At 41.6% G+C, this 21,254-nt stretch overlaps 1 protein-coding gene across 1 annotated transcript in view; it reads left to right on the top strand.

Moving 5' to 3' along the window:
* LOC119720995 (protein mono-ADP-ribosyltransferase PARP14-like) overlaps positions 1–21,254 on the top strand; it is a 42,911-nt gene that overhangs the window by 11,894 nt on the left and 9,763 nt on the right. Inside the window, exons 7-22 of the mRNA XM_038190860.1 lie at positions 115–804; positions 919–1,560; positions 1,818–2,282; positions 5,124–5,260; positions 5,564–5,800; positions 8,433–8,654; positions 12,494–12,602; positions 13,022–13,180; positions 14,406–14,480; positions 14,792–14,962; positions 15,960–16,169; positions 18,485–18,648; positions 19,867–19,950; positions 20,193–20,326; positions 20,578–20,596; positions 20,914–21,115. Of these exons, the coding sequence (XP_038046788.1) occupies positions 115–804; positions 919–1,560; positions 1,818–2,282; positions 5,124–5,260; positions 5,564–5,800; positions 8,433–8,654; positions 12,494–12,602; positions 13,022–13,180; positions 14,406–14,480; positions 14,792–14,962; positions 15,960–16,169; positions 18,485–18,648; positions 19,867–19,950; positions 20,193–20,326; positions 20,578–20,596; positions 20,914–21,115 (3,720 nt within the window). The remainder of the gene's footprint in view (positions 1–114; positions 805–918; positions 1,561–1,817; positions 2,283–5,123; positions 5,261–5,563; positions 5,801–8,432; positions 8,655–12,493; positions 12,603–13,021; positions 13,181–14,405; positions 14,481–14,791; positions 14,963–15,959; positions 16,170–18,484; positions 18,649–19,866; positions 19,951–20,192; positions 20,327–20,577; positions 20,597–20,913; positions 21,116–21,254) is intronic.

Genomic DNA, 21,254 nt, shown 5'->3' with positions numbered 1-21,254 from the left:
GCCTAATGTTATATTAGGTTGCTTATGTTATTCAACACATTGAAATTGTCAAAATGCTTCTTGTTTTCATGATGATTGCTTAATTGCCCTCCGTTAAATGTTTCCCATTCGTAGTTGTTGCTGATGTATTGTCCAAGAAAGGACCTCACAAGGTGGGCAGCGCTGAAGTGTCGGTGGAAGAATACCATGACTGTCTCGGAAAACTGAATGAATTAGATTTCCCAACTCAACACTTCCCTGAGGAGTTGCGAACAAAGGCTCATCCTGATGCCCAAAGAACAAAGGAGGCGATCGCCATGACAACAAACAGGCTTGAGCTTTTCACCCAGTGCAGTATTCGACGTAAAATGGAAAAGATGTTTCCAGACCTGAAAATCACTGTTGCGTCTTTTCAAGGGCAAACGGGACTAAGCCTAATCCTTGAGGGAACGAGGAAGGAAGTCATTGAAGCAGAGTTATGGATGAGAAGAAAAATGGATGGCTTGAACAGTGTGGAGTTTAAAACTGGGAGGGGCAAAACGGCGTTCATTCGCGATGTTTCCGACAAAATTCACGAGATATTAGGGTCAAGGGATATCAACGCTGCGTGCAACATTTCTGCAGATGGCAAGATCAAAATATATGGGTGCACCAAAGGGGATACATCCCTGGCTAAATTGTATATTGATCAGGAAATAGACGAAGATATCATCCGTATCAACGGGCCTGCCGTGTCAGATGTTCTGAAAAGCCAAAAAGGAATCCTGCTAGTTGCAGATATCAACAAAAAGAAATTTGCCAAGGCTGCCATCAATTATGAGTCAGGTAACAAACAAAAATGCATATTTCAAGGACTTACAAATATCATGTTTTATAAAGTCAATGTTTTAATTTGTGCCTTATTAATGATTTTGCCTTTAATTGTGTTTATTTCTGCAGGAAACATAGAGCTTGTTGGATTCCGGAACGAATTGAAAGAAACCAAGCAGCACATTCTAGCGTTCCTGAAGGATACTGTCAGAGTAAATGATACCATTTGCACTAACAGAAGCAAAGTCCGTCTGATCACCTCATTCCACGGCCAGGAACTGGCGGGTTTTACAGCCAAACACAAGAGAAACCACGTCATCATTCAGCCACAAATGAGCGAACGCAACGCGGGGTTTCTTGTCGAGGGAAACGAAAAAGGCCTGGATGCTGCCACGCTTTTCGTCAGCCAGCTCGTGGCTAGAATCAAGGAGAAACTGTATCCTGTCTCAAAGATCGGCATGGTTCAGCTCTTCCGTGAAACCAAAGGAAAGAAGTTTCTGGAATTCGTTGAGGAGGAGCTCGAGTGTGTGATCGACGTGATTGGAGAAAACGAAAACAATGATGAGGATGTAGAAGGTGCAGAAGGTGCTACCGCAAGTCCACCCCAGACCGGAGCCACAGAGGTGCTTTGTAGAATCAGTCTTTTAAATGGCTGCACTTTGAGGGTGTGCAAAGGAGACTTGACTAAACAGAAGGTTGATTGCATTGTAAATGCTGCAAACGTGGATCTGAAACACGGCGGAGGATTAGCAGCTGCTATCCTTCAGGCTGGTATGTTGAAATACATGTATTTACGAAAACTGAAAATTAATATTTTTAATTTGTCATTTTAACTTTTTAAGTAATTGTAGGTAACTACTTTAGCAAATTTGGAGGATTTGCTGTGAAAAAGGAAGGTGTTTAGACAACGATAATGTTTAGAAATGACAAATATTTGTATTCATGTTTGCTCTCCCATATACTCCAAATACCAGACCTTTAATATTTGTGGCGTGCCTTACCTTTCTTCTATTTTTTTTTTATTTCAGGCGGGCAAATAATTCAGACCGAGTGTGATGAGATACTTAAGAAGAAGCCGGGTCGGCAGTTACAAATCGGAGAGCCCGTTTGCACTTCTGGTGGCAGCCTACCCTGCAAGAAAGTCATTCACGTTGCTGGACCGCGGTGGCCGTCTTGGAAAAGAAAGAAGCGCGACGAAGATCATCTCCTCTTTAACAGTGTTTTCCGTTGCCTTCAGCTGGCAAATCAGCTGAAGATGCAGTCAATCGCCATCCCTGCCATCAGCACGGGTTTGTTCGGCTTCCCCACCAAACGTGCCGCAGTCCAGATTGTGAACGCGGTGGTTGAGTTTAATCAAAAAGTATCTGACACTAGTCTGACGGAGATAGGTCTGACTAACCACGACCAACAGACCTGTGATGTTATCAAACAAGTCGCAATGGATCAGCTGGGACATCTTATAGCGGCAGAAGCTTGCATCGATGATACAGCAGGTAATAATGCCACATAACCCTACGAGATTTACACTTAGGAACCGGAAACTAAGAGCTTGTCAACATAGGGCTCGACGGTATAATTTCGAAACACTGGTACGGTTTTTTTTAAGTTCAAATCCTACTCTATCGATTTGCCTGTTCTTCCCAAATCGCAGATCGTATTGCAGTTGTCGACTGGCCTCGTTTAGATAAAATGAAAGCAATCTAACGCCATTGTGCGCTTCATTTCAGTACTGAAACACATTAAGGACAATTTGAGACTGGCAGCAAATGCCAGATGTGTTTGATATTGCCGTCATGTTATTGTAATGTTTTCACTGTTCATTTTGATTTCCTTTGTTGCACCAACAACATGACAGGTGCGCCTGGAAACAGGATGCCACTGGCATTTACCTCTTCTGGGCCAAACATCATGACAACGAATGAAGGCATTAATGTAACCTTGAAGAAAGGGAGCGTCACTGTAGAAAAGGTACAAACCAGATGGGCGATTAGCATTGACGTTTAAATTTCTTGAAAACACCAGGTCTTTGCGGTCTTAAACTTATTTTCATCTAGATTGTATTTGGCAATTCCAGGGAAGAAATTAACATGTAGAAGCCTTTTATATCTTATTAGATATTTTATTTGGTTTAAAGTACTTACTTACTCTCGATTACTGAATTTGCATTCAATCATTCAATGTATGACTCAATTTCTTTTCTCTAAAATCTTCAGGTTGATGTGATCGTGAACACATCGAACAGTGACTTGAATTTGAAAATGGGCTTGGTGTCCCAAGCAATTCTGAAAGCTGCGGGGCCCGCTCTCCAGCAAGAATGTGACACGGCGATTGCAGCCTGTGGCCATGTTCCCTTGGGTTCCTTCAGAGAAACCGGGGCAGCCGGTATGACCAACTGCAAGAAAATCTTTCACTGCGTCATCGACCGGTATCACCCGATTGCGTCCGAAAAGGTGAGATCAATGAAACAACCACCCTTGTGGTGAACAGTTTTGATAGGTTGAATTTAAGCCCATCATCTCGGGGGTCAATACCCAACCGTTTTGCTTGTTAATTGAAACAAGGAACTTCACTGGGAGGTGAAAACTTAGTGGTTTGTGTTACTACTGCAGTAGACTTGTTCCACATACTTTGTTTTGATTTCCAACAGCCCCAACCCTCTTTTGACGAATATCTCTGTTGGGGTACCAAGCACACTTCTTGGATCTTGTCCCCATTCCCCTCTGTGTTCGATGTAAGCTGTGGGTATACTGTTCATCTGTTGACAGATGTAAAAGTTTCAATGTCTATTAATCAAGGATTTGCGTGAATCAAGTATTGTTTGAATAACAACGAATGCTCAGTCATGTGAGGCCGAAGAAACACAATCAAGGTATCATTGAAAGAAGACACATTGGTGTTTCACATGATCTTTAACTTTGATTTTTATTTTTTTATATTTTTTATAATTTACATTTACATCCGGGTTTCCTTTTTTTGATGCACTCTGTATTAAGGAGACAAAATATAATGGAGATTTTTTTTTTCTTGTTCCAGCCTTTGGGTGCTCTTGTCGAAAATTTACTGCAACAAGCCGAAATCGCAAGAGCGCTTTCCCTGGCAATACCTGCCCTGGGCACGGGCAACCTGGGTTACCCAGCTAACGTCACTGCTCGGGTCATGTACGAAGCTGTGGCAGCATTCAGCAGCAAACACCCCACCGGTGTTCTGAAAGACATTCGATTCGTGGTGTATGACAAGGATATGAAAACTATTAAGGTATACATGTATTCCATTGCGAGCATGCTATCGCTGAATATTCACAGAGGCCTCTTTCAATGGCTGTTCAGATAATCCAATCATTCAATAAGCGTTTGGTGTTTTTTAAGACACAGCGCGCACACATTTTGGAGCCCATGAAAGTTGTGTTTTCGAATAATTATCCTGAAATTAGTGTCTTAAAACATGTAATCATGCGTAACCGCATACGTGTTGCGTTAGTTCGATACGAATGCTCATATATTTTTTTCTGGAAACATACTATATTGAATAGGTAATGTTTTTTTTATTTTCTATTCAAAAGGGCTTCGAGGACGAAATCGAACGCCTGACAACAATGACTTACGGAGGAGCTGCACCAACTTTCACGCAAAGGAAATTGAGACAATCAACCTCGACTGCAGCTGGTAAACCTTAGAACTTAGTTGCCAGTGTTGTACACAGAACGAAGAGACCCCTTGCCCAATACTTCTGAAAATATGTTCCTCGATGTATTTGCCCGCTTACTATTTATGAAAATACACCGAGGCTGCTACAGGGAGGCTGCATACACGAAGGCTGCTACCGGTACTTCATTACATCCTCTGACGTTCCAGTACAGTAGGCGTGTCATTCCGAAATCAAAATTGCTGTTTCTTTGGGACTTTTAGACAGCAAGCAGGACGCACAAAAAAAAACATTCGTACGGAAAACATGGATTTTTTCATGATCAGCTTTTGCTCTGTCAAAAAACAAAATGCTGCATTTGTAAAGTCATGTTTATAACTATACCCCACATACGAGCCGCGCTAGCGAGCGCGGGCTGCGATCCTAGCAGTCTATTTTTTTTATAAGTTCAAATCACACTCTGTCAATTTGTCTGTTCTTTCTGAATCAAACATTGTCTGGCATTCTGAATAAAAACACCCGAGTTGTCGACTGGCCCTTTTTATATAATGAAGCCATTCGAGACGCTATTGTGCGCTTCTTATCGGTACTGAATACACATTGTTTGAGTCAATTTAGATGGTCAGCAAATGCTGGTCGGATATTGCAAGCATCTTATTATAATGCTTTACTTTTTATTGTAATATCGACAGGTGCGACTGGAGTCTGGATGCCTGATGATGAACCGGCTGTAGTGCCAATAACATTTATCTCTTCTGGGCCAAACATCCTGACAACAAATGAAGGCATTAATGTAACCTTGAAGAAAGGGAGCGTCACTGAAGAACAGGTACAAGCTCGAGTGGCCATTAGTCTGCCCTCTTGAAAATACCATCCTTAGATACACTGTAAACTTCTTTTCATCTGGATTGTATTTGTCAACTCCAGGGATGCCATTACAAGTAAGAGGCCTGGTCATTTGCCGTCTGTCTGCAAGTAATATATGGATGGACCGTAACAGCAGTATATAGAAGCCTTTTATATCCATTTAGATTTTTTTTTCAAATTTGATTTGAAGTAATTACTCTCTGTTCTAAGCTTTGTATTCAATAATCCAATTGATAACTCATTTACTTTTCTGTAAACTCTTCAGGCTGATGTGATCGTGAACGCATCGAACATTGACTTGAAACTGAGTATCGGCCTGGTGTCAAAAGCAATACTGCAAGCTGCTGGGCCCGCTCTCCAGCAAGAATGTGACACGGCGATTGCAGCCCGTGGCAAGGTACCCTTGGGTTCCTTCGTAGAAACTGGGGCAGCCGGTATGACCAACTGCAAAAAAATCTTTCACTGCGTCATCGACCGGTATCACCCGAATGCGTCGGAAAAGGTGAGATAAAAAAACCCAACCAATGCATGGGTGAACAGTTTTGCTAGGCTGAATTTAAACCAATTATCGTTGAGATAAATGACCAACCATTTGACTTGTGAATTGAAAACAGGTAAATCCACTGGGAAGTGAATACTCATAACTTGTTGCACATACATGTACTAATTGTTTTGACTTAGGCCTACTCCAAGCTTGGTTATACTTGCTCACTAGGATTTTAGACTGATCTTAGACTGATCATTAGCAGCTCAGTCTCGGGAGACCATGATTGATACGACCCTGCAGTGCTGCCTATTGGTAGGGTCTTGACATTGTCTGCTGTGGCTGTGCAAACCAATGCGCAAGTGACAGTCCCTGTTGCACTTGGTGCAGACGTACGCCAGGGTTGCAAGGGTTGCTGCAGCATGCTCCTTCTGGTCCCTCTTCTCTGCTGCGAGCTGACCTCTCCTCACATCTACATATGCGATGCCCTTGCGGGACAATCTGATGCCAGGCAGCTCCATACTCGGCCTGTATTTCCCAACTGTCTGAGGAAATATTGCAGGCTTTCAGGTCTCTCTTGCAGGCGTCCTAGAATCGGAAAGAGGAGCGACCGACTCGTCAGGTGCTAGTGGCTAGCTGTCCGTACAGGATGTCTTTTGGCAGCCTCACATCCTCCATGTGTCGACATGTCGCAGCCATCGAAGGAATAAACAAGGAATACATGCTGGGAATTTTGGCGCGCTGCAGGATGTCACTGTGTGGAATATGGCCCTGCCAGCTGATTTCGAAGATGCGGTTGGGGCACCGCATGTGGAAGGCGTTGAGCCGACGCCCTTGTGGAGAATTGGGTGCTGAGAACGCAAACCTGGTAGACTTGGATCTTGGTGAGCTGTCAGCGCTTTGTTCTGCAACACTCTCTTAGTCAGTCTAACAAATTATGGTGTTTTGACTTCCGTAGCCGTCTGTCAAGTTCGGCGTCGAGCGAGAGGTCGTTGATGATTGTCGCAGGTAAGTGAAATCGTCTAGATCTGATGAATCGTCGATTCTGATGTTTGGTATGCTGAATTGCTGACACAGGATGCTAGTTTTCTTCAGGCTTATTATTCCCAGTCTCTGGAGGGCATCCTTGATGTGGGTCACATGGGCTGTGTCGTCAGTAAAGAGCATCTCCCTGATAAACACTTTCTTCACCTTGTTCTTTTAGCGCAGTCGTGGCAGGCTAAACAGCTTGAGACTTAGTGTGCAGATAGACACCGTCTGTGCACGAGTCAAAGGCGTAGGACAGGATCAGGAAAAAGAAGATCCTGGAAGGGCCGGCATCAGTTCACCATTGCTTGACACCATTATTGATGGGGAAGCTAGATCAGTGTTGTAGTACTCGTATTCGGTGCTGGTGCTCGAGTACTATTCGAACACTTTTTTTTAAACTCGAACTCGTACTCGAATGTCGAAGTACTCGTACTCGAATGTCGAAGTACTCGTACTCGATATGCCGAAATTGTACTCGATCATCAAAGTACTCGTACTCAAAAAGCAGTGCTCGAGACAAAAAATGGTATAGCTTGAAATGACCACGGCCTTATTTTATCGATTCTTTCAGTTTAAAATAAAATGCTAAGTTAGCTTGGGGAGAAATCGAAGTTTCATGATATTCCTCTTTGCACGTCCGGACAAACACATTTAACAGCTAGCCTTGAGTGCGTGTGTATATCAGTCTGACTGGGCCTGGGCCAATTACGCACTATGAATCATTTGCTGCATGGCCGTATGCGGAAATAGAAAGTACTCGTACTCGGAATACTCGTATTCGTACCGTACTCGGAAATACAAGTACTCATATTCGTACTCGGAAGTACAAGTACTCGTACTCGGTAAGTGCTGGGCAGTACTCGGTACTCAGAAAAAAATACCGACTACAACACCGGGAAGGACTCCGAGGAGGATCCACCATACAGGACTGTTCTATTCATGCCTGCATCGACGGAGATCACCCATTTTCCAGAGATATATTTTTTTGAAGGGGGGGGGGGCAGCCGATCTGGTCGAGAAGTTTGAATAGGCCTTTCCTGCTGACCAGATCAGAACGTAAGGGAGAGCGGCTGGCCTTGCTCTCTGCTCTTCTCTTGGAGCTGGCGGAGAGAATGTCATGTCGGTTGTCAACTTGCCGTGCTCTGAAGTCACATTAGGATTCTGAATAGATGTGATCCGCGTGTAACTGCAGCCTGTTGAGGAGAGTGCGAATAATCCAGAGGGATATCCCTCTGTAGTTGTTGCAGTCACTGCGGTCACCCTTGTTCATGTAAAGTGTCACAAAAGGTGGCGTAACACGTGCCTTGGGGCTGCACCCTCATCCCAATAGAGGCAGAGTAGCTGGTACAGCAGCATCTTCAACTATTGTAGACAGGCCCGTCGCTTGCCCTGAACATCCAGGGGAGGACCATAGTACCAACTATAGGGGGACCCACTACCATCCAAAATACAAACATTCGTATTTATAACTTTTGCCGGTTTTTTTTTTTTTTTTTGGGGGGGGGGGGCAATTGCTTGCCAAGGGGCCTACCAGCGCTCTCCCTTTTGGCGACGGGCGTAATTGCTGACCATAATGGAGACTTGTATGTATAATGAAAATTGTATGTTTTTGTCGTTCCAGACTTTGAGTGCTCTTGTCGAAAGTTTGGTGGAGCAGGCCGAAATCATACAAATGCATTCCCTGGCGATACCAGCCCTGGGCACGGGCAACATGGGTTACCCAGCTGACGTCACTGCTCGAGTCATGTACGATGCTGTGGCAGCATTCAGCAGTAAGCACCCCACCGGTGTTCTGAAGGACATTCGATTCGTGGTATATGACAAGGATATGAAAACCATTAAGGTAAACACATGTATTTCATTGCTACCATACTATCGCTGCACATTCGCAGAGGCCCCCAATGGTGAAAGCATGTGCCAGCTATTGTTAAGATAATCCGTCACGGACAGTCACGTGCTTAGAGAACAATAGCTGCCACAATACATTCACAACATAAAGTAATAGTGATAGTGATAGCGTGCTCATGATGGTCAACAAAAAATATCGATCTGTAAATAGTTTTCTACCTACCCAAGTTAAAATTCAATAAGCGGTTTGTGTTATCTTTCACACAAGTTGTGTAAACAACAGTGTTTACACAACAGGTTGCTAGGTTCATATTTTTACACAACCGAAATAACAGTGGTCTTGGTCTGCCTTTGTATGATGTAACACGGCGGTGTTCAAAGTACGTAACATCAACCTGATCGTTCGTTGCTAGGGAAGATGATATAGCTGAGTTCAGTTTTGATGACGAGAGGCACGATCTAGGGAATCTTGTTCGTTCGTATGTCAGTTAGATGTAGGTACAATTCAATAATGCCATCAGTGATGGCCTCGTCTGATTGCCTATACTTTAAGGTCTAATGATCAATAGTTCATTGTGTGGAACTGTCATCACCATTTTGTAGTGGGTGTACCTGTTTTGCTTCAGCTGACAAAAACAGCGAACTACTGATGCGGTGAAGCTTATCGGTGCTTAGATTGTCTGTCATCTGCTTTTTATTACGAGTAATGAATGAATGACAGTTAAAATATACGGGCGGCAATCTACCACTTTGAAGAATGATGTGTTGGCCATTTCTGAAGACGGACCGGAGCAAATGTATCTTGAATTTAAATGTACTGCCATTTCTTTCTTACAAAAACATGCACTTTGAAAGGGGTACGTTACAGATGTTGATTTGATAATGTTGGTACATTATAATGTTGTCCATGAATGATTGATCATTCCATACAGAGACTGTGTCTATCATCACAAAGCCAAACACCTAATTTTTCAAAATTTACCTGATTCGGAGGCACATTGAGTTGCCCAAAATGTGCACAATCGCAGGACTTTGATTATGTGTTGAAATGGGAGGAGAAAGACGTTGATTTTGAAGGAGTATAATGGAGTATCAAATTTCATGATTAAATCACAGATGTCAAAGATGCTTTGTTTACTCATTAAAATGATAACTACCTATTGCAAAAATGTACTCAAAACGTAGTATGAGTGTTGGCCCAATACTTTGCATGGCTTTGGCCATGCTCATTGCAAGCTATGTTTTAAAGATGTTTGAAATGGCATAAGGTACCATTTTAAGCAACAACACCTCTAACATAACCCTTTAACACACTGTCCACAGCTGCAACAGCGCATTCTTGCGACATCCTAACTCGCCACTCATTCAGCAAATTTGGAAAAATACTTTTTTGCCTTTGTTTTGCAATCAATGGTGCTCAGACACGTGTGACTGAAGAGGTGCAATTAAGGCACCAATTGAAAACTAATGGGCTACCCTTTAAGATGGACCTTTTACATTGTACAGTTTACTTACTAGTACACACGGGCCCACGGTTTTTAGATTACCTTGTTTATACACCATGTAGAGCGGCATAGTGACGGAATTGTGCACTTGCAAAATAACGCATGAAACTGTGCACGTCGGGTCTTAATGCCATTAAGACAATTTTCAGATATGGAGGCGTTTCCAATCTGTAATCCCTAGTGACTTTTGAAAGGTCAATGACCTTTATGTACTTTATGTATACCTATTCTTACAAACTCAACTTTCCTGTTACCCAAGTCAACGTCAAAGGTATTCATTAATGAAGATAATGAGCTTTGTTTACCCTATTTATAGCAATTTACAAGATTAACTCTTTAAATCCAAACATTTTAAGCCTCAAGTCTTAACTCAGGGCATTTCACATCTGACCTCTGGTGAACTTCAAGAGGTCAATGGACGTTTCTCCTATTTATAGATATTTAAAAGATGTAATATTCCAACCCTCTGCCGTTTCATGGCCAATATCTAAAATGCTGGTATTCTTGCCATGATATGATTTGTCAGATGTGTTGATATTTCATATCTGACCTCTGGTGCTTTTGCGATGTCAATGAACGTTGTATAACCTAATTTCCGCTAGCTTATTTAAGTTTCCCAATGACCCTTTTTCATTACCGAAGACAAAATAATTCAAAAGAAGTATATTACTCTCCAGCATATCATGAATTCAGACCCTAATGACAATTTTGTCATTACCCCTGATCTCCACTTTCTTATTATAAGGGCAGACGCAAGCGCAACAAAATATAAGAGGCACCAAATCACAGTCTAACAACTAGTGATCAGAGGGCTTGGTAAAAAAAGTTCTAAATGTGGTAAGTCAAGCCCATCTGGATACAACACATGTAATAAATGCACACTAATAAATGCTGCTTGACATTTTTGCATTTTCCATTGCAAAAGAAATTCTTACAGACTTCTGTTCCAGTCGCATGCCAATAAAAAAAGGTCAGAGGTCAACCCAAAACTGTTTGTGGTTTCGGAATTCATAGCATGACTGTACAATAATAGAAATGCAGGTACAATACCTTTCTTTTGCACCATCGAGTCTTTGGTCACCAAAAAGTGGCGTTTTGAATAATAACTTATTATGAAAATAAGCGACAAACAAGGTACAGAGTTCTGAACCTCTCCAGGGGTACTAAACGTCAAATATGATTGCCCTAACATCTTAAAGATCTTTTCATGGCACAAAGAGCTAACGTTTTGACATCCCTTACAGAAATGTCCCATGAGCATCCCATGGGATTCCCATGGGGTAAACCCATGGGGTCATCAAGAACACCATGTAAGTTAAAATGATCACCGTGGGAGATTTTATGCTCATCATGGGAAACCCATGGGAACACCATGGATATTTTATGTGGGAACACCATGGGGATTTTATGGACACCATGGGAACACCATGGGAATTTCATGGACATCATGGGAACACCATGTGGAATTTATGAACACTATGGGAACACCATGGGGATTTTATGGACACCATGGGAACACCATGGGGATTTTATGTCACCATGGGAACACCATGGGGATTTACTGGACACCATGGGAACATCACTGGGAATTTAAACACATGGGTACACCATATACGCCGGGTTATACTGGAGAACATGTATATAACCATATGCGTCATGAAAAAGTGCATTTACAAAAAGAAAACGTTATAAATATCTATAGGCTTTACAAAGGTCATGACCCTCGAAGGTCACCCCCGGTTAAATATGAAATATCATATATTACTATTATATCATGGAACACCTAATATTTAGACTTGGATCTTGAAAAAGGTGGGGTTTTAAGAGTAAACTTATAAATAACTATAAATAAGTTTAACAAAGGTCATTGACTCCTGAAAGGTGACCAGAGGTAAGATATGAACTGTTCCCACATCTGATCAGTATCAGTCACTTAGTCAAAGTCAATCAGTCAGTTAGTCAAAGTCGGGGAGTCAGTCAGTCAGTCGGGGGGGGGGGAGTCCGTCAGTCAGTCAGTTAGTTAGTTGATTTGTTAGTAACCATTGCTTCTACATATTTTGACCGATTTCAACCAAACTTCGTGAAAAGTATCAGTAGCCCAGCCCTAACATGTCACATGAATAAACTGGGGTCAAAGGTCATCATGGGGTCACTGAGATCAAACGCCTGATTTTGGTTCCTCCAAATTCTACTTCTTCCAGAAATGACATGGCACAATCACGTGACGTATGCATGAGCACGAATTCGTCGGCCCACAGCTTCCGAGATCCAATTGAGCTTGTTTCATACTACATTTCATATCCCATGGAATCTTTTTACACAACAATAGGGTTTCGAGGATGAAATCGAACGCCTGACAACTTCTGGAGGACCTCCACCAGCTGTCACTCAAAGGAAACTGAGACAATCAACCTCGACTACAGCTGATGAACCTAAAGGTGCCACACAGAACGAAGAAACCCCTGGCCCAATATTGATGAAAAGAATGTTCCTCCGTTAATTTTGCACCCCCTATTATTTTTGAGAACCACGTTACCCTTGAGTTTAAATCATTTTTTTATTACAAGCAGCTGTATGCATCTTTATTATATTAAGCTGACTCGGTGAACATTTTGTGGGTTTGAGAGTATCTAAACTATGATATTTAATTGTTGGTATAAATCACTTTGTTTTGGATGAAGTTCACTTATAAGTCGGACTCGCTATTGGCGAAAGTATTAAAAATCCATGTGCCTTCGCAGATGTCAATAATGTATAAAGGGCCCCGATTTTTATACAACAGCCCTGCTTTTATTTTGTCATATATTTGAACAGTGTATATGGAAGTCATATTTATGTCATTCCATTTCGATTTTAGTTGCGAACCGACACCCGTTCTCACAGGTGCATAGAGACCCGGCTGGGACGTTGCAGGCCAAAATTGGTCAAGTGTGTCTGCAGATCTGCCAGGGGGATCTTGTGACAGAAAAAAGCAGTGCCGTCGTGAACAGTGCGGGAAAGAAGTTAGATCTGCAAGGTTTGTTAGTAAACGAACATGATTGGTTTCTAATGAAACACCATATTGAATGATGCAGCATCACCATGGGCAGCTGCAACACAAATAGCAGATAAATAACATTCCATTCGAAACAAGTGGAATCAGCAAGTATAGACCATGGTACTTTTACGTCATGCCAGTGGACAACCGACAGACGAATATTTAAGCATCTTTTGCACGTTTTGTTTTGCCCGCATTAGATAACTATAATTTCGCCGCTTTTACACCAATCACAATTCACGAGATACACATGCAGTGCAGGAAAAAGCAGCTCGCTGAAAGTTAGCACCTCATGACCACAACGTCCAGTTTGTAAACAAATATATTATGTTAGAGAGGTCTTCACCGCAAACAGAGAGTACAAACTGGTCATAGGGCACCAAATGTTCGTTGTACACTATGCAACAATCACGGGTTTCAACCGAATTCTTAATATGGCTTTTACAGTTCAGTTTAGGCCTTTGCCAAAGTTTACCATGCTCCTGCTGTAGCTTGTTTTGTCCCCTGGCTTTTAAGCCAAAAGGAGGATAGTGCAATCACTGTGTATTCCTTCTGTTTGTGCGTGAGTTTGATTCTGCATTCAACGTTAAACAATTGAGGAACACAGGGTCCCCATTCCCGAGGGTCCACAATTCAGGACGATCGTGTACAAAACATATGGGAGGTCTTCCTGAAAAAAAGTTTTAAGTACAAACAAAAGAGGAACAATAGGGGTTCACGTTTGTAGGTACGTACCCCATAAACCCCATGTGTGGGTGCGTTTGTTTATGGTGTAAATAAAGGACACACAACGACACGCACCTCGCTTTACACCATACTTCAGTCTTGGTGACCATAAACTTGGTGACCATAATCTTTGTATAGGGGGACTTCCGAAGACTTGAAACATTTGAGGTCAAAGGTCATGTTGGGTTAAATGAGGTAATTGTTGATTTGGGTTAGATAAACTTAAAAGTGCTGTCATATAAAAAGTATGACTTTACTCTCAACCAAGCATTGGCAACAATAATCTTTGGTTAGGGGGTCTTTAGATGACTTCAGTCATTAGAGGTCAAAGGTCATCTAGTGGTCAAATGAGGTAACTGTTTATTTTGGTAAGGTAAACTGAAAAGTGTGCTTACTAACTAACTGTAAAAAAACTGCCAGCATGCCAGGGGGTCGCGAAAGTTTCAATTGCAGTATTGTTATTGTATACATTAAACAGGTCCTTTGTCTTGTGCACTCCTGGAAAAGGGTGGAAAGAAAATCAAGAAGGAATTTGATTCTTTCCGTAAAAAGGGTAAATATTGAATTTGTTTATTGTATTTTGTTATTCTTGAGATGTTTTTCTATGCACATTAATGAATCCTGCTTATTTATGACAGTAAATATTTCAAATTTAAGGTTTAAGTTAGTTATACGTATATTTTCATGTCCGCACATCACAAATACATTTCACGACACGTTTTATCAAACGTTTTGTAGAGTTCAAAAATTATACACATCAATCGGTGTTGATGATAAAACAAAAATATAAACATAGCCATCATATTCTTCTCTCAACTCTTTATCTCAATGTTTTCTTCGTTAAATGTTTATTTTTTTCAAAAGATCCGACGAAGTCGGTGTATGTCACAACTGCTGGGAAACTGTCCTGCAACTTCATTTTCCATGTTGTCACGCCCAAGACCTCCGAGGAGACTAAGATTATCGTGACCAAGACTCTTCTAGAGGCAGAAAGCAAGCAGGTCAAATCCATATCCTTCCCCGCGCTTGGAACAGGTACATGTTATTCGGTATAATAACTATGATACAGCAGTCACTAACCCTTGTAAAAAAGCACTCTTGCAATGAATTTACGTCATACGAAAACACCATTGCAAATTTGGTACTTAAAGTAAAATATATCCGATATGATATGTAAAATTTATCCGATAGGATATGTCCGCCCTTGCGCTTGGTGATCTCAGTGCCGGTTTTATTTGGACTGGCAGTTTAACCTGTTCAAGGGCGGATCCAGGGGGGGGGGGGGCCAAAGGGGGCCATGGCCCCCCCCCCCAAAAACGAAATCAATTTTTTATTTTTTTATGTGACATCGCAATAACGGCAGGCAATGAGTACACCACCATCTTTTCCTCAAAAAAAAAAATTGGTTAAAGTGGTCAGAAATTGCCTTAGATCGCACCACAGAGCATCTAGAATCCAAAAATTTTTCGGGGCCCTTAAGCGGGCCCCGAACCCCACGCCGTAATTTTTTTGACCCACTTTTTGACATAGCAATAAAGGCTGGGCAATGAGTACACCACCATCTTTTCCTCAAAAAAAACATTGGTTAAAGTGGTCAGAAATTGCCTCAGATCGCACCACAGAGCATCTAGAATCCAAAAATTTTTCGGGGCCCTTAAGCGGGCCCCGAACCCTACGCCGTAATTTGTTTGACCCACTTTTTGACATAGCAATAAAGGCTGGGCAATGAGTACACCACCATCTTTTCCTCAAAAAAAAACATTGGTTAAAGTGGTCAGAAATCGACTCAGATCACACCACAGAACATCTAGAATCAAAAATTTTTTCGGGGCCCTTAAGCGGGCCCCGAACCCTACGCCGTAATTTTTTTGACCCACTTTTTGGGGGGAACCAAAATTTTTTTTGGCCCCCCCAAAAATTGTGTTCTGGATCCGCCCTTGAACCTGTTGTACGTTATGGGCATAAACAGAATCATAATCGTTCTCAAATGTCCTCGTACTATCACTATCGTTTTGGAATATCAATTATTCAGGCCCACAGGCAGGACAAGCTGTTGGTCCTTCGGCCAGCGCCATGTTGGCTGCCATTGGAGAGTTCGTATGTCGAGAGAAGCCTCGTAACCTGCAACTGGTTCGCCTTATCATCTTTAAAGCAGACATGCTCCATGGCTTCGAGGCTGCTTTAAAGCAGAATGAGGATCGCTCGTATAAGAAGCAAGCTAGTTTTCCCTCCGCAGGATTAGGTAAAATCAAACTTGTCTTGTTTGCATGGGTGTATTAGTATGGGCGTGTGCCATGAGCCGAGGGCAAGATCGAACGAGGCACTTTTTACGGATAATGTGGAGGCAACTGAATGCACTGAAAGCTTAAAAGAACCATCCGAATGACCCCTGTGCATTTTCCCAAATAGTTTACGACAACTCTTCAGATAATTACTTTGAACTGACCTTGCCTATTGTTTACTTAAACCAAGTTGCCATTAAAGTTACCTTTTAATACATTTTGTGACCCCTGAATAAAACGTATTCCAATCTCTTTGCATGCCCTTTTCGGACCAAGTTTTGCCATCTAAGGCCCTCTTTAAACGTCAAATTCTGTCGTTTCTAATTCAAATAATTATTAGAATTAGACACGGCATTTAGAAAGTCGACGTTTGAAGTAACTGCCGGCTTTCTGCCAAAACTCGACAGGTCGTGCCGCTCTGTGCAGCAGAAGAGCGGCACGGCTTCACACGGCGATTTTTTTCCGTGTCTATAATTCAATTGGCACGTCCCGAATCATCACAGTGGTACTAATTTAAACTGCACATAGCATGCACCTGCCAGCTGTTTACGGTTCGGCTTCAAAACCAAATGGCGCAGATGGACATATTTCAAAGGTTGCCCTGAAAACAGCTTTCTGAAATAGTCAGGTGGCTTAGATCAAATTTTCGTCAAGATCGTGACCGACTGGTCCAAAGCACCAAACTTGGCAGATAGATTCTTACAGACCTAGAGAAGATATTTAGAAGGGGTGACACCTGAAATTCTTTTGGGAAGGGTGCCTAATTTGCATAAATCGTTAATCCCTGTCGTGTAATATATTTATTCCCATATTTGGGTATTTTTTATTTTTTTGAAAAGTGTATTTTGGGGATTCTACTTACATATCTTTACTTAAATAACATTTTCCAAAGCATATAAGTGACTGAATAATTATGAGGACATAGTAACGATCCAAAATGGCTACTATTATGCCCTAAAATTGTGCGCATTTACCTTGTCTCCAGATATCATCAACTAGTCTTGCCAAACATCAGCATTGATGAACTTCAAATTCACCAAGTAGCTTACTGGTACAGTTACCATATTAAAACCTTATGCAAAATCCTGTGAACAATGATAACATTGTGATATTTAGCCCAGAAAAGAAAAACTGGGAAAAACGAGGTGTCCATAAATTGGGCTAACAAGTAGGTGAAGGGTTCCCTAACAAGGAACACTGTAACAAGTTCAAGGAAATTCCCAAAATTATGGTTGAGAAAACGTTTTGGCGTAGACAAAATGATTGTAAACAACAATAATCTCTTTTTTAGGGGGATTTCGTTGAACTTGTTCAAGTCCCCACGTTACCCTTCCCGTACTAGCCCAATTTACAGACACCACATTTTCTCCCCTTTTTTGGTCTTTTGGGCTAAACATCAAGATGTTATCAATTTTCACTTGATTTCCCACTTATTTTTGTTAGGGTAACTATGCCAGTAAGTAACTTTGTGAAGCTCATCAATTTGAAACTCATCAATACCCACGTTTGGCGAGACTAGTTGATTATATCTGAAGAAAAGGTAAATGCGCGTAACTTTAGGGTAAAATAGTAGCAATTTTGGTTCTTTACTATGTCCTCCTAATTATTCAGTCACTTATATGTTTTACAAAATGTTATCGAGGTAAGAATATGCAAGTAGAATCACCAAAATACACTTTTCGAAAAAATAAAAAAATAGAAATATACCCAAATATGGGAATAAATGTATTACACGGCAGGGATTAACGATTTATGCAAATTAGGCACCCTTCGCAAAAGAATTTCAGGTGTCACCCCTTCTAAATATCTTCTCTAGGGCTATAAGAATCTATCTGCCAAGATTGGTGCTTTTGACCAGTCGGTCACGATTCCGACCATATGCCACCTGACTAAAACCGGATGCGTATCATTAAACATCATCCAGCCAACCGGTATTCTTGATTAAACGCACAGGGTCGGGATGTTGTGACAATGATTTTCTCGAGAAAGGAGGAGCAACAGTATTATGAACAAGCAATGAAAATTGTCCTTGTTGAAATCACCTCCAATAAATGGACTGTTCTCGCAGAATGAATTTGTCACAGTATCATATTACGTTTAACAGAAAATCGACGTTCGAAGCAACTGCAGAAGTTTTGCGCTATTTTGCCGACTGCAATGTGTTAAATTAGATACCGCAAAGGTTCGACGTTTGAAGCGGCCTTACTAATCGAAGTGAAGAAACATTACTTGTTATTAGTACTTCTTGAGTTTAGTATCTGTTGGAATACATAAGGTTTGGCAAAGTCTGTCCTTCCTTCGGCCACTGTTGAGGACACGTCAAACAACGAGTCCCAACGAGAAACGATCCTCCTTCACATCTGCGCCATGGATGACGTCACCATACAGAGAGCAACAGGCAAGATCGATAGATATCAAGACGAGGAGTTCACATTGGAGGTAGGATTTAGAGGACCGTTGCGTCCTTCCTGTATGGTAACGATTAGGAGCGGGCTGTGCTTCTGGTGTATCAGAGTTGATCACAACTGTTCACTGCTGCGCCAAAAGAGGTTAGAGACGGCATATTCCACATCAAATCAGCTAACACCTGTATTGTTGTTTCGTGCAAATAGCTCAAAAAGATAAATGATTGGACCTTGTGTGAGAAATAAATTAAATCACGGCGATGTAGCCTTTGATAACTGAAGGTGTTCATGTCCTACCTAACATAAGACTGAGCGTTTGACGTTGCAGGGCCCAATTTCATGGCTCTGCTAAGCACAAAGGCCCGTGCTTACCATGATCAACATTTGCGCCAGCAGAAACATCATTGCTAACCCGGTTACCACAGAATACCTAGTTACGGGATGTACATGTACATTTCTTCGCTAACCCGTAACATATGCTGCAGTAAGCAGAGATTTGTCACTAGCATGACAGATGAAATGTTCCATTCCACTCGGCTTCGCCATGTCACCTCATGAAATCACTCTTACCATTGTACTCATACACATTCATTGTTTGTATAATAAAACACGTTCGGTGCGCGAAGGCTACACATCTAGCATGCAAAAGATCAAAATGGATGGGACGAAAATGCACGGTGAATTGAAATAAAATGAAAGGTTTATGACGTAGCCATGCAATGGTTTGATCAATGAATGCCGCCTGACTTACAATCCTCCAATCAAATGACAATGATCCGACAAGGATTGTTATATAACAGGCTATGAAATTGTGTACGTTCAATTTCGTTGGTCTCAGATTTTGCGCGTTTCGCGTCCCTTTATATAACATGTAATTGGACAACATTTCAAAAGCTGCGTTTGACTTGTGACTAACTTCAATGTCAAGCAATGGCGGTGATGCTGAAAATTGAAGTAATGATAACCCAGACAATATTTTATCACTGGCCAGTGGATTAATGTTGTGATCCTGTTGCATGCTACTTACCTCGATATCCTTGTCATGGTCATGTAAGCTGAGTCTTCTGCTGAGGGACAGTCGAAACAATGAGATGAAGTGCAGACACGTACACAAACGTCATTCTCTATATGTGCAGCCTTTAAAGGCAGATATCTATTAGGTGACTACTATTGATAATAGTGAAAATTGTTCACAAAGACTTTATTATATAAAACGTTTGTTTTTCATTTTACATGCGGTTTTTTCCTTTAGGATATGCCAGATTCCCATGGAATGATTGCAAAAATGAAGAAAGAGCACCGTGCTGAACTCCGAACCATTGAACGGAAGTACAATGTATGTTGTTGTTTTCTTTGCAAAAAAAGAACGCGAAATTGTGGCCTTAACTTAAATAATTAAGGGAGTGCTTCATGGAACGCTCGCCGCATAAGCAAGCCAGATGTGAAAGATGGGAAGTGGTTACTTTTTGAGTGAGAGCGATGTTTTCTTTATTGTTGAATATTATTCCTTCCTTTCATTTCTCCCTATTTTCTCTCAGTGGCTCATCAAAGTTTGCTTTATTTATTTTATTATCACAGGTGGGGATAGAAGTTTCAAAAGGTCCTGCCAAGTTCCGAGTGCAGGGCCTTAAAATGAATGTGAAAGATGCGAGATTCAGCATCCAGGAGATGTTCACGACAATGCAAGTCCAGGAGACCGAAAAGCAACGTAGGACTTCTTTCAGATCCATGGCAACCGAAGGCTCATTTCTTTGGTAGGCGTCCTCTATGATAGCATTGCTTTTGACGTCGTAGACTTCCAGACCAGTCGGTCTGCTGTACTTCCATTGCACCTGTGGACAGGTGGATGAAGCCAGTTGTAGTTTCGAATTTTTTTCTTCGTTACTTTCGACTCATTGTTTGATCTTCACCAAACGTGCATTTGCACATTCACACTATTTCCACATTCACACTATTGACGATTCACACATTTGACGAAGAGAGTGAGTTTTTAGCAGATTAAAACTGACAATTTTCCCCTCCTTATTAGAGTGATTACCTTTTTCCAAGATCTGTCTCTGTATCAACGATTGCTATTGCCTATTGTGTTTATATATTCTGATGGGACTGTCTCTACTAGTACTTGGACAAGTATTTAACAGTTTGCCTCGGTTTCAAAATAGGCTTTCCATGAAACGATTGTTCTTTGGTACTATAGTGTAAATGTGCGAATGCACGTTTGGTGAAGATTAAATAATGAGTCTAAAGTAACGAAGAAAAAAAGTCGAAACTTCAACTGGCTTCATCCACCTGTCCACAGGTGCAGTGGAAGTACAGCACACTGACTGGTGTGGGAGTCTACGACGCCAAAAGCAATGCTGTCATAGAGGACGCCTACCAAAGAAAAGAGCCTTCGGTTGCCATGGATCTGAAAGAAGTCCGGGTCACCATTGACTTCAATAAAATGCAGGAACTGTCAGAGGATGGTCCTGTCAGCCTAAATCGTGTTGACCTTCAGGAAGGTATAAGTAACAAGCCTTGAACGGAAGACAAGACATTGGCTGAACCAATTAACACTTAAGCGTCTGGCTTTCCCCTTCGTGTGAACTCTTACAATCGAATACACGTTCAAATAAGGTCGTATTTGCTTTGGATTAGCTT

Source organism: Patiria miniata, unplaced genomic scaffold, assembly GCF_015706575.1.
Source record: "Patiria miniata isolate m_02_andy unplaced genomic scaffold, ASM1570657v1 HiC_scaffold_9, whole genome shotgun sequence".
NCBI lineage: Eukaryota > Metazoa > Echinodermata > Asteroidea > Valvatida > Asterinidae > Patiria > Patiria miniata.
This window is presented reverse-complemented; position numbering and strand designations above follow the sequence as displayed.